Raw genomic sequence first — 17,611 nt, forward strand, 5'->3', positions numbered from 1 at the left:
GTGGCAATTTGCAAATCCACGTTTATAAATGGATATTAGAGAGATTGCGATTTCCAAACGTAGGTATCGGACGTACGTTGATCTATTAAAAACCACTCTCCTGTATCGAAGCGAGGTCACGTATTTAGCTAGTTTTGAAGATTTTCCACGTGCGAAATAAACGTAGATACAACGTTGAAAATGCACAAAATTTATCCATTTCATAACATGTTAAAGACAGTCAATGATAATGAACATACGAAGGAAAGTTTCACTATTATGTTCCTTTTTGTTTGTAACAAATCATTATAATAAAGGTACAGTGATGTGTTGAAAATCGACTAAATTTAGTCCATACGCAGAGATTGCCCATTGAAATGTGGTGATACTTTGCGTACAAAAAATGACATTGCGATTTCCCATTTTGGATTCCAACGTAGCATAAAACGCAGATGCTACGTTGAAATATGCTGATTTTACCTCATGTCTAAGTTCATGCAAGGCGCCCAATTTTCAGGACGAAGAATTCTCATTTTGAAAATAAAGTCATGATATATGGATGTAGTAGTATTTAATCTACCAAACTATATGTTTTTGGGCAACTATAATATTTGGGGAGCACAAAAATACAATTAAGTTTAAGCAGCATGTTAAGTCAAAATTTTAGTCAAAATCAAAAGCGGGCTGTTTGAATTAGGCAGCGACTCAGTAGCCTGCTCTTACTGTTAATTTTTCAATCACTATGCCCTCTATTGACCTAGATTAGATTAGATTATATCAGATTTATAGTCTTTATTCCAGCCGACTTGTTCTCCTTCATGACGAATGAGCACTGACAATCCAGTTTGGAACCGAGACTACCAATATTTAACACCGCATTAACGTACGTAAAAACGTACGTGAAACATACGTTCCACGTGCTGCGTTTGGAACATCGCAATCTCTCTATTGTCATCATAACCACGCATGTCCGATCTGTAACTATACACTTTTGAAATATCGTTATGATATCATTTCTATGACCCAGATATGTTATTTTATGTACTGCAACAGTAATAATGAATTACCGGGCGTATTTGATGATTTCTTAACACTACGTTCAAACCCGGCGTTCAAATTTTAAAAAAAAGTAACAGTGAGGTGTGAACAATTGACTTCATTCATACGCGCAGTTCGTACGTACAGAATGCCCATTGAAATGCGTGTGAGATTGGCCGTATAAAAATAAGAGTGCGATTTGCCCTTTTGATACAACCTCGCGGTTCACGTAGAAATTGATATTAGAGAGTTTGCGAAATGAAGTTTGAAACCATAAACTTTAACGTCTAGAGGATTATAGAGGATTATGTATTCAAAACCTCTCTGCCATTAAAGCCGTTGGAAGTAGAAGTTAACGCGATAATCTATAGTGTGCCGTAATTTATGATGAAAATACGTCACATTTAAGAACAATATAGTTTGCATTGAATAGATTCATCAGGTTTGTATATCAAATCAAGTAGTAATTTGCGCTTGGCAAGACCAGTAAGTTTTTACTTACTAATATTTCGTCCATCTCGTCGCAGAACTTCATCAGATGTGAGCATCTGATCCACTTTCCCGGGAAACTGGCTTCCGGTTTTGAGTAGTCTTACTTCCAGTCTTCAAAATTGGGTCAAATATTTGTCAAAACTTTACTGATCATCTCAACACAATCGACAAAACAGACAGTATAAAATTCACATATGAAGAAGAGAAAGAAGGAAATTGTCCGGAAACCTGATGGTCGGGTAAAGCTCCTGGTATACAGGAAACCAACCCACACTGACCAATATCTCAGTTTTAAGTCAGAACACCCATCCATCAGAAAATGAGTGTAGTCCGAACCCTGTTTGATCGCATGTATAGCGTGATCACGGACGAAGCGGATAGAGCGAATGAAGAGAAACATGTGCGAGGAGCCCTAAAAAACTGTGGCTATCCTAAATGGGCAGTGGACCAAGTGAAAGAAAAAATGCAACTTAAAACAAAACCAGCTGTGAAACATACCGCAAAGAAAGAGCAAAGGAATGAGGACAAAAGCAAGGGCATGGTAGTGCTCCCTTATGTCAAAGGAATTTCCGAGCGAGTTCAGAAAATTTTCAAAAAGCATAAAGTCGACACCTCTATGAAACCTCATCAAACCCTCAAAAAAATCCTGGTCCACCCCAAAATCAAAAGAGACAAGCTAAAAACAGGCAACTGTATTCTCACTTATGTTGGCGAAATCTCTCGTTTGTTCGGGATAAGGCTTGCGGAACACCAAGCGGATGTAAAGAAAGCCAACGTGAAAAAATTTACTTGGTCAGAACGTAGGGCATCCGAGCAAGAACAATTTGACAAACAGAGTCGGCCATATCGGATCATGTCGCAAGGGCAAATCATGTCGTCAATTGGGAGGACTCCAAGATACTTGGCAAGGAGCATGTCAGAAAGTCTAGAGAAGTACGAGAAGCGATGGAGATCAGAAAGAGCAGGGGACCAAGACCATGAATAGAGAGGAAGGCACTTATTTCCTAAGTCACGTATTTGACCCACTTTTGAAGACTGGAAGTAAGACTACTCAAAACCGGAAGCCAGGTTCCCGGGAAAGTGGATCAGATGCTCACATCTGATGAAGTCCTCCGACGAGATGGACGAAATATTAGTAAGTAAAAAAAAATCTTTTAAATCTTAAAAGTTCAATCTGGTTATAAAATAAAGATGGATTCTTTGCACTATTGCACTTTTTTGACTCACCCTGTATATTGCTTGTAGAAAATAAACACCCTGTTTATGGACTGAACATCTTATAGACCAGGTTAAAACTGAGCTAAGTACCACTTGGAGAACGAGAAATTCTCATATGGTTTATCTGGACCAGTTTTGCATGGGGAACAAGAATTTCTTGGGTAAAAAGCCCGTAACCTGAGAACTTTTCCGTGAGGGCGCTTTTTCAAAATGGCCGCCAAATCCATATATATGATTAAATTAGTCACATTAGGGGCATATTTAACAAGATTTTGGATTTTTATTGATAGCAATAATGTACTACTAAGTCAGGTTATTAATATGAAGGTAACAGGAGGTCACAGCTGAGGGCGCTTTTTCAAAATGGCCGCCAAACTCAATGAAAAACATATATATGGCTAAATTAGTCACTTTAGGGGCATATTTAACCAGATTTTGAATTTTTATTGATAGCAATAATGTACTACCAAGTCAGGTTATTAATACGAAGGTAACAGGAGGTCACAGCTGAGGGCACTTTTTTCAAAATGGCCGCCAAACTCAATGAAAAACATATATATGGTTAAATAAGTCACTTTAGGGCATATTTAACCAGATTTTGGATATTTATTGTTAGCAATAATATACTACTAGGTCATGTTATTAATATGAAGGTAACATGAGGTCACAGCTAAGGGCCCTTTTTTCAAAATGGCCGCCAAAATCAATAAAAAGCATATATATTGTTAAATTAGTCACTTTTGGATGTTGTTACTGATAGCGGTAAAGCATTACTAGGTCAGATTATTAATACGCAGGTAATAGGATGTCACAGGCGAGGATGCTTTTTTCAAAATGGCCGACAAAATTGAAGGAAAGTATGATATCAACGAAAAAGCGCCAGGAAATGTTACTTAAGTTGAAAAAAATAATAGTTGTCTTTAACTATTTGAACTTATAATGAAGTACTTCAGGGTGGCAAAGGTAGGTTCTGATTTAAAATGGCGGCAATGATGACTACCAGAATGACCCCTAAAGCAACTTGTAAACTAGAATGCCGCAAAAGTGTTGCTTACAGTGTTATAAATTTTCCGTTTTTGCATAGTTTCACTGATGCATTTCTCTTTGTTTTAATCCTCAGGATCACTCAAATCGCTATTTTCTGAAAAATCGTCATAGTCATTCTCTACCAATGGCACTTGGACGTGACGTCCTCAGGCATTACCGTTTTAACACCTTTAGGTTCCATATTTCCATTCCACCCATTGTCAACAATGTTTCCACCATCGTATACAGTGATATCTGCTGCTCTCCACTGCAATGAAATTTGCGCGAAGGATATGAAGCGCCAGCGCCGGGCATGCTTACATGGTGGTAGTAAGGATATATCTGCAATCTTTTTATCTTTCGATCAAAGATATCATATCTTGCTTCGTCGACATCTTTGCCCTTCACTCCGTATAGAAGTGAAACGTACTCCTCTAGCTCTTTGCATAAACTTTCCAACGGAAAATACGCCCTCCAATGTTGCAGAATGTGTCCACAAACTTTGGCTTTGACGAGTTGTAATCTTTGCCAGTGAATGCGTGAAATCCAGTGAGTGTTAAGTCGATATATAGCTGCTGTTAAGTCAATATCGCTCAATTTAAAGGCCTTTGTGTCACAAAACAAGATGCTTTTTTGATTCCCGATCTTAGCAGTATTCAGGAAGAAGCTGACACAAAGGTCATCTTACATAGCATGCAGTGAGGAATAACATCGAGGGTATAGCAATCATCCGTTCACATTTGGTAGACATAGACATTGCACTCATTGCTTTATTCCATTTCAATCATTCTGGACATTAACACTGACAAATACAGGAAGGCATTTGCAGCTCAGAAGTCATTATATTTCACACGTTCACTGGCAATGATTACAACTCGGTTTTTTTTTCCGCAAGGGAATACGTCAGTGCTGGAAGCTTCTGGAATCAAAGCCAAAGTTTGTGGACACATTCTGCAACATTTGAGGGAGTATTAGATTATTCCGTCAGAAAGGTTATGCAAAGAGCTAGATGAATATGTTTCACTTCTATACAGAGTGAAGGGCAAAGATGTCAACGAAGCAAGATACGATATCTTTGATCGAAAGATAAAAAGATAGCAGATATATTCTTACTATCACCATGTTAGCAGGCACTTCATATCCTTCGCGCAAATTCCATTGCAAGAGAGTGGAGAGCAGCAGATATCACTCTATACGATTTTGGAAACATTGTTGGCAATCAACAAAAACATGGATCCTAAATGGGTTGAAACGGTAATGCCTGAGGACGTCAAAGAACTATTGGAAGAGAATGACTATGAAATGTTTTCAGAAAATAGCGATTTGAGTGATCCTAAGGATTAAAACAAAGATGAAACCATGCAACAAACGGACAATTTATGACACTGTAAGCAACGCTTTTGCGGCATTCTAGTTAACGAGTTATTTTAGAGGTTTTCTTTAATACATAAAGGCAATTCTGGTAGTCATCATTGCCCGGGCATCATTGCCGCCATTTTAAATCAGAATATACCTTTGCCATTATAAGTTCAAAAAGTTAATGACAAACTATTACTTTTTTTTCAACTTAAGTAACATTTCCTGAATTTTTTTTGTTGATATCATACTTTCCTTAAATTTTGAAAACAAAGCATCCTCGCCTGTGACATCCTATTACCTGCGTATTAATAATCTGACCTAGTAATGTTTTACCGCTATCAATACCAACATCCAAAAGTGACTAATTTAACAATATATTATATGCTTTTCATTGATTTTGGCGGCCATTTTGAAAAAAGGGCCCTCAGCTGTGACATCATATTACCTTCATATTAATACCCTGGCCTAGTAGTATATTATTGCTAACAATAATCCAAAATCTGGTTAAATGTGTCCCTAAAGTGACTAATTTAACCATATATATGTTTTTCATTGAGTTTGGCGGCCATTTTGAAAAAGGCGCCCTCAGCTTTGACCTCCTGTTACCTTCGTATTAATAACCTGACTTAGTAGTACATTATTGCTATCAATAAAAATTCAAAATCTGGTTAAATATGCCCCTAATGTGACTAATTTAACCATATATATGGATTTTGGCGGCCATTTTGAAAAAAGCGCCCTCACGGAAAAGTTCTCAGGTTACGGGCTTTTTACCCAAGAAATTCTTGTTCCCCATGCAAAACTGGTCCAGATAAACCATATGAGAATTTCTCGTTCTCCAAGTGGTACTTAGCTCAGTTTTAACCTGGTCTATTTAAAGTTGAGCACTATAGACATTTACTTCATGAAGAGTGTGCTTTTTTTGTAATGCAATTTGCCGACAACTTATGCACTTTGCATCACTTAAGTTGCAGAAATCTTAGCACATTTTGAGAACTTTACGCTACTGTGCGACAGGTTAAGAGATGGTAGGGACACGTGTGCATTTCATTCAATATTTAATAAAGAGGTTCTGTGTACTTTTATGGAGTTATCAAAAATGATAATTCAATTAAATGGAATGACATTTTAAATAATGAAACCTACCCTTCTAAGTAAATCAAAAGGACTTTTTTATTATTATTACATTTTACAGATATTAATTTTGTGCAATTGTAGGCACCTGTGTGCTTTTTATGCATTTTTGCAGTTTGTATTCGTTTTTGCATATCAATACCATAAACTTAATGACATTAATGATCCTAGTGTGTACTTTCATGGAGCTGTAGGTAATTAAAAATAACGACAAGTCAATTACTGAAATACATTAGTTAACCAGACAATCCATGTATCAATTTTCAACTTTAAGTGCATATATAAACTTTACTTCGAGGACTGTTAAATGTCAAAAATATAATTTTTTTAATAATTCGTCATAAAATTTGTATTATATCTCAAATTTCAAAAATTCTAAATTATTTGATATCAGTTAAGGCCATTCCTCGTATTCAGAATGCAATTTGGTATATCTGAGTGATGTGCTCTCAGCTCTCAGCCCTTAAACGTCAAAAGTGAGTCAGTAAAATGCGTGATTTTAAGCGGGTACTACACCCCTGGCCAATTTTGGGCATATTTTTGCATTTTTCTCAAAATTTAAACGCATTGGTGACAAGTAAGATATGAATATATGAATACAAAAGCCACCAAGTCCATACTTTGGCCAAATTGAGTTAAGCATGGGAAATTGTTGCTATACATAGGCCTGTCATATGTATGAAAAACAACTCAAATTCATCCTCTGTGTCTATTGAGCATGTGAAAAATAGCATGTATGAAAGAATCAACCCAAGTCCATGATTTGAGTCTTGTAACACATTGATTGAAATCCAGTATGTATAAAAGTCCACTTGTAACACATTCATTGCTGGAGAGTGACTTTTGAAAAAGAATGGGTTTAATCAAGGAAAGTGTGTAGTTTATATTACATGGCAGAATGCTTATCAACATTATACATAACTGTGTGGTTTAATTTGTATTATTTTACTAGTGGTAATCTCATTCCAACATTATTGTCTTTGTATATGATTCAAAAAACCACCCAAGTCCAGAATTTAAAATGAACCCCACGAAGTCCCTGAAATGCTAATCGTCATACCTAATACAGTTCAACCCACCCATTTGCACGTAAAACTTACCATATTGACCAGGTAAATCTAACTGAAGGAATTAAAATAATACACCGGTTTTTTCTCAAAATCACTTCCCATGGACTTAGGTGGGTTTTGAATTCATGTATTCAGTTGTCTGTTTTTGCCTTTTAGAGTACTAACATTCTACAACTATTGATATCTAATACAGATCAGGTGCAAATATTCACAACAGGGTTTGCTAAATAAACGTTTGGTGGCTTGATTAGATAAACTTTAGAGTTCATTCAGCTCGTATTCGGCGGGCCTTGTAACATCCCGCATTGATAGCAATATATTTCATTTCATGAATTGTCTTGTAACAAGGGTTTATTGCCATTATTATTTTCTCTTACCTTACAAAATGAAATTATAATTAAAATTCAACTACGGTTTACCCGGGGTTCGAACCCACAATATATGGATCCATAGTCGTTCTGCCAGAGAAGCGTTTGTTTATCATATTTATTGATTACGGAATAAAGTGCATACATACGATATACCATGACTAGTATAATTTCCAATGAATACGTACTAAATTAACCCTAACCCTAACCCTAATCCTGACCCCAACCCTAACTCTACCATAACACTAACACTGACCCTGACCCTAACCCTAACCCTAACCCTAAGACCCTAACCCTAACAATAATGAACCTTGCCTCGGACTATGCGGCCTCGTGATATATCGTGGCCCAATATGGTTGCAGAAAGAAAATAAGCGTCCCGCAAGCCATGTAGTACTGTGTTATGAATATTCCGTACGCGTTCCACTATTATTTCTATCGTAATATGAAGTTAAGTTAGCTCAAGGTGTTCGACTATGGTGCGAGAGGTTGCGGTTTCGAACCCTGGCGGTGTCTAGTACGCTCTCGTGGAAAAATTGAGTTAGCTTCAAATTCCCCTGGACAAGGAACTTACTACTAATTGTCTCGTACGAAGCTCGGGGAGCTGATCCTGGTTGCGAAGGTTATTTGTGGAATGTCTAGGGTTTGCATTATTGTAGCAGCAAAGTCCCTGAATTGTTGTTAAATGGTTTATGGAATGATGTGGGATCGTCGTGGTCAGCGATAACCTGTAAAGTGTGCTGAGGCTTGTGGATCAGCGTCTAGGCGTTGTGACTGTACGTAGCGCACTTTAAATTACTGCGCTTTATTCAAAATCTCGGATTTTGACAAAACTACTGCACCTGAAGTCTTGACTTTTGCAGGGTATGTTATTTTAATAATGTACATTACAATTTCTGCGTCGTTGGACAGATGTTTCAAATGGACAAATAATAATTACATCAAAATGTTCGGAGAAGTTTTTCTGCCATGTTGTCAACTATTCCGTTTTCATGGCAACGAGGATAGTTGTCACTTTTTTACCAAAAACTGTCACATTTGAACAACATTTCAATAAAAAAAATGGAGTAGATACGTCAATTGGTGTGCAGAACGCATGGCAGATGAATTCAATAGATTTCACGTATGGGTGCAAATGTCGTTTTTTTATTATTTATTTATTTTGATGATTTTACAGATTTGTAATACAATAGCCCGTTTTTGATTTATGGCTATTATTTAAGGGGGTTAGTTAATTTTTTTGAGATGTGTACATGGTACCTCGTGGATAAATAACGAAATTGGGTATCGCAGCAAAAGGACTCATAAAAATTAAACGGTAGTCGTGATTCACTTCATATTTTCACAGAAGGTGACTATTAAGTGTGTCATTTATAGAATTTTTTCAATAATGGGAAAGTTCGTCTTGACTCTTGTATAAATATCGATTCTTTGCTCTATTGCACTTTTTTTACTCGCCCTGTATTAAGACAGGAGATTCGGGAGTTCAGCCATGTATGCTTCCCTTGAATCTTTTGGTTTTTTTACCTGCAACTCCTGAACTGTAAAATGTATTGGAAGCTGAATTTATGTCTGCACATGTGTAGTATTTGGGACACCCTGAAATTGGGACACCCTGAAAAAACAAAAACAAACGTCAGCTTTGTACTACCATCATATGGATGGATTGTAGCGTTTTTATTATAATTATCAAACCAAACATCTATATAATAATGCGATATCCCCATGAAGACCCTACAGGCTGTATCAAAATGATTGGTACCGACGACTTCTCATTTTTCAATTCTTGTACCAGTTTGGGGTTAATTGTTAAGATATTTAAAATAGTAATAGTTTTATCCTCTCTTCGAAATTTAGTTCACAAAGATAGCACATTCGTTCAGAAGTCACATGATTCTAAAGTAAAGTAGGTGTTTTTCATCGTAACGCTGGATCAGTAGCGCACCATTTTCAAAGCTCTATTTTACTACAAACACCTTTTAAGTGAGAATGTTGAACATCTTGGAAATGTTATATTTTCCCTTAGCTATTTCTTCATTCATAATGTATATGATCTAATCAATATTGGTTGAGAGTAATGCCAAAGCTATAACACCTTATTGACTTGAATAATTTAGGTGGGGTGAAAGAAGTTTGTGTATTAACACCTTCTATAGCGGTAATTTAAATTGTAGTATAAGATGCATTGAGTAGATGGTGTGACTGGAGACAGTGTCTGTTAGGTTATTTGAATGGCTTCACAGTATTCCACACTTCAGCGTGCCTTCTTAGTGAAGAATTACTGGTCGGCACGAAGCTATGGAGAAGTGTAGAGAAGATTTAGAAGACAGTTTCCAAGAGCAAGGAGTAGGCCTATCCCATGCAAACATGCTATAACTATGTTTCAAAATTAGATATGGGCAGTTACAGATGGTTCCATCCTTGGTGTTAAAATCATTCAAAATGCGGCTTCACCTCACACTGTTTGAGTCGTAAGGCAGAGACTTCAGTAACTTTCTAAAATTATGTGTAAAGCAATATTTTATGTTATGTCGACTAAAGTTAAATATTGAGTGAGTGCATAGTATGTAATAAATAGTTCAAGCAGAGTAACCATTCATCTTTTGTCGTGTATTAATGTAAAACCATAATTACGTAGATTTCCGTTTAAATGACAATATCTCCCAGATGCATCAACCTATTATATGCAGATTATTAGATCAATTATTAGTTAAAAAAAGCCCTTTCCATTTATAGTACATAATTATAATAATTTTATATTTTTGATATATTTTTTGAAAATGTCACATATCCCGGTACCAGTCATTTTGATACACCCTGTATGTCTGATCATATAAAACTTTTGACCTCTCCAACTCAGGCTTGGACACACATACTTCTTGCGTGCGCGTATAGAAGTCTACCGGTTTGTCAATGTATCAAGTTTAGCACAGGTAAACAACTATGTTGGCCGCACATGGATTAAAAAATCGATGAAATGATAACATAATTTTGATTGGTGGGCAATAAGAAGATATATTTTACAGAATAAGTACGTTTTTTTTTATCAATTTTAGATCCCGTTTTTGAATATTGTTTGAAAGTATGTTTTCTTACGAGTTGATGGAGCAACATACATCAGCAGGTATCGGATGGGTTATCATTGAAGTATTTCTCCTTTGGCTAAACGTAATATTTTTAAACTCAAGGATATTTGGCATGTTCTAGGAGGACAATTGTTGACTCGCCACGACTCTGTGCTTCTTTCACAGCTAATAAGGCATCGAAAACACTGACCGAGATAAATAGGTTCAAATGAGATTTACTTGCAGGGCAAGCAGATGGGACGCATGCGTAATTGCATCTATTGATAAAGCTGCAAAACATGTGACCACAAAACATTAGGGAAAAATAAAAGCGTCATAGACACGGAACACTTAGATATCCGAGTGTTTTTCATGCAGTATAAGTGAGTTTCGCTAAACATGTGGTTATATCACTTTCTAGCCATTTTTTGTATGGCAGCTTGCATTCCTGCAGTCGTCAACGCTGATGCAAATGATGAAAAGGTTCCTTGGTGGCTAGCCAAACCAAATATAATAATCTTTTATGGTGATGACGTAGGATATGCAGATCTCTCCTCTTTTGGGCATCCTACACAGGAGTGGGGTCCCATCGACGATATGGCACTCGAAGGAAAGCGGTTCACAAACTTTTACTCAACTTCCTCACTTTGTTCTCCAAGTCGTGCAAGTCTTCTGACAGGTTAGTGCCTGTAACTATATAAAAATGATGTATGATAAATTATTTCATACTTTGGGAACAGTTTCTAAATTTTATAAAAATGAGTGAAAAAACGAATGAGCCCTACTAATAGTTTTTTCTTTCTACCTTTCTTTCTTCTTTCTTTCTTTCTTTCTTTCTTTCTTTCTTTCTTTCTTTCTTTCTTTCTTTCTTTCTTTCTTTCTTTCTTCTTCTGTCAAAAATGATGAATTTTAACAATAAATAACAATACCTAAATAAATGAGTAAATTATATAAAATGTGTATTATTTATACAAAACAATGGATTTGAAAATAAAGAACGGGATTTATTATGTTTTATACATTTATTTATATATTTATTATGTATTTAATTGTGTATTTATTTATTTGTCCCTTTTTGTAGTAGGACTTATAATTACTTGGGAATTATGACAATAAATACTGTCAATTCCTGAAATTGTGACATATAATTTATATAACAAAGTTAGAACATTAAGACATTTCTGTAGTGCGTCACCGCCACCATCTGGGTGCGTGTAGGAAATGAGATAAACGTATAAATAATACATGTGTGAGAGATTTCAATACGCTTAGGCTATGGATGATATTATCGATAAGCTGAAGGACCGACTGAAGGTGACTAAAACATTGCGGTCTTTTTTAGCGATCCAAATATTTTAATGTTCAGAGGCTTATCAGGGTTAGTGGTCAGAGTGTGGAACGACAACAAATCCGGTGGGCATAGTTTTCTATATTAATTAATATACATTTCATTTGGGATGGGTGTTCACTTTAGCATTATTTTCTCATGCTACGTTTCCCAGAAATTGAGCAAGGGCAAGCTATTAGAGAGATCACGAAGAGGCGTTAAACGCCATACGTATGTGGTTGGCGTTCCTGTATCTCGTTTCACGTAAATTAAATTTGCTCTGATGAAACTGTTCTCAAATTATTTGTCTTGTTGCAACAATAAAAAAGGGTAGTTTTAACTATCTTGGGCGCTTTCTTATCCAGACAGCATAACAATGTGTCGTGGTCACATTGATTCAATACAGAACACAATGGGACTTAATTGTTGATTTTGATGTGTTACTGAGGTAATGAAGCATCCTACATAGCACAAACGATTATTTTTTCTGATTTATCATGGGAAGGCCAATAATTTGGGACCATTTTCAACATTTTTAAATTTAATGCTCCATGTGGTGCCAAAATTAGATCTATGACATCATCATGTTACATTTTTGCTCATAACTCCAAAACTGTACATCGCAGATAAGCCAAACTGTACATTTTCTGAATCGTTATGACTAGATGAACACAATTATTGTGTCAGAGCAATTTTGAATTTGGCCACTGTGTAAAAGTTCAACGACCTTCTCCCACCAAATAAGGGTGCTGTTGAAATGCCTCCATAACCTGCGATGATAAGAGATCATCTCTGCCAAATACCGCAAATTTAACATGTTTTTGGGGAGCACAAATCATTGGGCCTTCTTTATTTCTACATGATGATAATAGTACATATAAGATGTGACATCACAAAACACCGCTCCCCGTGGCACTTTGTACAGCTGTATTGGCTTCAATGGGTTTACCAGCTTTTGCCAAGTGTTTTTTCAAGTGACTTTTTACCCAGTGCAATCTATACGATTTTGGTTAAGTACAAGTAACTTGCAGTTGAAGAACTGTGTCCAGTAGGTGAAAATACTCACTAAAAGGTCACAAGCATTGTATTGGAAGATTCAGGTCAACGTTATTAAAGGCCATGCCCATACGTCCAACACATAATAGACGTGACAATACTTTCCAAAGGTCCAACAATGCATGGTAAGTTACTGCAGTACATTTTACAGAAATTAACTTGAAGGAAGATTAAAGGGTATTGGAAAAGTATTTGGCTTCTACTGCATAGTGTGTAGTCCTACACCAAACCAATCATACAGTGGGCTTGTTTTACTTTAAATTGAAGACTTTTGCAAAATTATATAAGAAAGATTCACAAGTAAGCTATTAAATGGTATAGATCTGCTACGTTTATTAATTTAAGACAAATGCACATTATGGGTAACCATAGCATTTTGGGGTTAGATTCAGATTATGGTGATTATACTTTTACGATGTGAGCCATATACAAGCCTTTGAGGTGTGTTTTATTTAACATTTCAGGAAGACTGCCACAACGAGTTGGCATTCGCGGTACTCATAGGGTATTCACAGGAGATAACACCAACGGTTTGCCTCGGGAAGAAATAACTATTGCAGAGGCCTTGAAAGATGTAGGGTACTCAACCGGCATGGTCGGAAAGTGGCATTTGGGTGAGTACATGCAAAATACAAGTCCACCCTAAATACTTTTTAAAATAATATCGAAAAATATGTGACGATATGCAAATGTGATGTAAAAAGGTATGGGTAGCCTTATTATTTTGTGTTACACATGTGGACCAAATCATAGCGTCACACGGTATTGCGTACAGTGACAGTAGTTCATTATGTAAAAAAGACCGTTTTAAACAGTGTTAAAAATTGCATCTATTGCGTCTGAGTCCATAGGAGTCAGCCCTCAAACAATACAATAGGCAAGGTATATTCACGTGTTTGTAAGGCCTCGTATCCATAGGCTGTTCCCTTGTGGCGTGTGCCCTTGTTCCGTGTTTACTTTTTCCCATGTGACCTGCCACACAGACAACGAACCTTTGTTTTGCTTAGTGGCCGTATCCATAGATTGTCTGTGTGGCAGGTCACATGGGAAAAAGTAAACACGGAACAAGGGCACACGCCACAAGGAACAGCCTATGGATACTGGCCTAAAAAAACATGACTGCTATAAGGACTCAGGTGCAACGTTGAAAGTCGTATGCAGACTCCGAGTATTAGACGTATAATATTTTAATCTAGTCCATTCTATTTCCAGTAATGTTTAAGTTCTAACGAATGTTTGATGACGAAAAATCGATAATATGTTACATATAATATCTAGCAGAAATATATTATCGATTTTACGTCATCAAACATTCGTTAGAACTTAAACATTACTGGAAATAGAATGGCAATAGATTAAATTACGTAGATATGTTGCATCAAATATTTTACGTATAATAAAAAGTTTGCATACTGTTAAAAACGGCCCCTTTATTATACAATGAACCATTTTGACTGAACGCAATGACGTGTGACGCTATAAAATAGTCCACATGTATAAAACAAGTAGGGCTACACAAGCCTTTTTTATTTGTACATTTCGTAAAATATTTTTATACTTATTATATACTTATCTTAAAAATTATTAGGGGGAAGTAATAAGTTGTGGACCCTACATTTTAATGAGTAAATGTTAGGAGTTGGAGTTGCATTTTTAAATAAGATTATAGGTATAGTTGAGTGTTTAGAGTTCGATTTAGAGTTACAGTTGCATTTTAGAGTTAGGGTTGCATCAATGAAAACTTTGGTTGCATGATCATGATGATGTCGAGTTAGATTTATGAATGTTCATATTTTTAAACTTGCCTATAGCTTATGTTAATAATCGAACTTAATGGTAATGTATACCTCATGTTGGACGAGAAGAATTATCATTATACATATACGTGTTTAAGCAAAAATATATATTTAAAAAAATCAACATCCCTTTGTTGCCATGGTAACAGTTTACCTTGTATTTGTTGATTATAGGTTTAAAACACCATAATTTTTCTGATTTTACTCGTGAAAAAGTACAAACTTTGCAAAAACCGCACATTAAGGTGGTAGATTTCTGCACAAACGGACTTCACAGTTGAGTAACCCTAGCAACTGTCTTACAATTACCCAATTTTAATGATTCAGTGTTGCCACATTGATACCCTGTTTTCATGGTCAAGTTGAAGTTCTTACACCCGCCCTCGAGGTGAATTATTTTTCTTCATTCTGTATAGGCCATTTTTTTTCCTTCTATCATCTGAAAGGGCATAATGTCATTGTTATATTTACTAAGAATGAAGAAAGATAACTTACCTCGAGGGCGGGTGTAGTACTGAAATAACAGGATATACGCTTTAAAAATGTCACATTCAAAGATCATTTGTAAATAATGTTAAGGGGGTACTACACCCCTCGATAAATCTGTGTCTATTTTTATATTTTTCTCAAAAACTAATAACACAGTGGTAACAAAAGTTATGTACATTATAGGGGCAAGGAATCCAATTACTACACTGGAATTTCAGCGACCCAAGACAAGCGGTTTGTTATTTATGATAAGAAATAAGGTACCGCTAGGATGTACCTCATTTTCTATCACATATACTGAACCGTTTGTTTTGAGTCACTGAAATTTCAGTGTAGTAATTGGATTCCTTGCCCCAATAATGTACATAACTTTTGTTACCAGTGTGTTATTATTTTTTGAGAAAAATGCACAAATAGTCACAAATTTACCACAGGGGTGTAGTACCCCCTTAAGGGAAATAAGAAAGAAATCACAAAAAAGTATAAAATACAGCTTTTCATAAATGTTTATTAATACGAGCGTATCGTCTTTATGACAGGTATCAATGCACACAGTCATAATGATGGTGAACATCTGCCTTATAACCATGGGTTCGACTACGTTGGCACGAATTTGGGGACTGGTAATTCTTGGTGGTGTGACGAAGAGCAGGTACAATTTATTTTATCATTAATTGACGTTTTTGGTACTTCCCAGAATCCTTGCGACCATCGACCCTGCGCTGCGTATGTTGATGTATGTAGTAACCAGTAGTCTCTGGCCCAGACCGCATGTAGATCAATCACAAACGATGCTAGGAATGGTAGAAACCGGCTGGGAAGAAGATTAAGTGACCACAAGTAGCCTGGTATTTAGGGTTACAGGGGCAAGCGCTTTCAGAATTAACCGAAATATTCTATCGCTTGAAACTTGATATGTGTTTTTCATCATATAATACTCTTATAATTGGAAAGGCCTTTTGTCATATTTTTTTTTTTCATTTTACTAAGTCTGAGCTTCCAAAATAACCTAATTAATTGATTAAATTTGGCGTTATGCTACGTTACAATTTCAAAAGTCATATTTGGTGTTTTCCATAGTGGCGTATCGACCATACGCCACTTTTCATACCCATTAATGATAGTAAACAAACTTATCGGCATATTGAAAAATATTTTATGTCAAAGTGGCGTATCACCTCGCTACATTCGGACCAATTCGCCACTAAGAAATGAAGCCGACGAAAATTAACGCCATATCATAGGGGGACCGAGGTGGCGCAAGTTGCACATGTTGATATCATCATCCAGAGCAGACCTCTCATAAAACGTGGTGTGAATGTCATCTGCATACAGTATGAATGGAGGCGTGTCCTAGTGGTCATGTAAACATTTAAGACTGTCAATCACTGTAAAGAAACAGTGCCGCCGACAAGGGGGGGGGTAAACCGGGTGCGTTACCCCGGGGTCCTTGGGGGCCCGTAAAAAGTGAAGAAAACATAATTTACTATGGGACAGTAAAGGCAAAAAAAGGGACCTCGATTATTAATTCAAATCACTATACTTTGTCTACTTTTTTAACGTGCAAAATATAGTTCAGGCAGATCAACTATATCACTCTTAACGTGGGTCTGATTTTCGACGTAATGGTAAAAGCATAATAATTCCCGCCGATTACGAGCTGATCAAGTATAAAATGGACAGCAACCCTTCCTGGCAGTTATTACTAAGATTATTTCAACATTTTGAATAAAGAATAACAAAATTTGATGGAAATCGCACATTAAGGGGTGGGGTATGAACGTTTGGACAGTATTTATTGTGGGACATTAGAGCACATCAGACATATCGAATTGCATTCTGAATACGAAGAATGTCCTTCTGATATCAAATAATTTTGATTTTTGGAAATTCGCAATGTAATACACATTTTATGGCAAATTATTAAAAATTGATATTTTTGATATTTAACAGTACTCGAAGTAAACTTTATAAATCTGATGATTTATACTTAAGGTATTTGTAGGTGGGATGAAAAGCCGACGATCAATTGAATATTTTGACCTTTCGTATTGAAGATATGGATTTTTTTCCCAAAACACCAAAAAAATTAGGTCTTTTGGGAAAAAATCCATATCTTCAATATGAAAGGTCAAAATTTTCAATTGATCGTCGGCTTTTCCTCCCAGCTACATGCACTTTAAGAATATGTCCT

General features: G+C 36.2%; 1 protein-coding gene across 1 annotated transcript in view; it reads left to right on the forward strand.

Annotated features, from left to right (window-relative positions):
* Window positions 1–11,118: 11,118 nt before the first annotated feature.
* Window positions 11,119–17,611, forward strand: part of LOC140169167 (uncharacterized) — a 97,780-nt gene continuing 91,287 nt past the window's right edge. Inside the window, exons 1-3 of the mRNA XM_072192424.1 lie at window positions 11,119–11,428; window positions 13,597–13,746; window positions 15,957–16,069. Of these exons, the coding sequence (XP_072048525.1) occupies window positions 11,149–11,428; window positions 13,597–13,746; window positions 15,957–16,069 (543 nt within the window). The 5' untranslated portion in view covers window positions 11,119–11,148. The remainder of the gene's footprint in view (window positions 11,429–13,596; window positions 13,747–15,956; window positions 16,070–17,611) is intronic.

The sequence above is a fragment of the Amphiura filiformis genome, chromosome 14 (genome assembly GCF_039555335.1).
Source record: "Amphiura filiformis chromosome 14, Afil_fr2py, whole genome shotgun sequence".
In the NCBI taxonomy this organism is placed as follows: Eukaryota; Metazoa; Echinodermata; class Ophiuroidea; order Amphilepidida; family Amphiuridae; genus Amphiura; species Amphiura filiformis.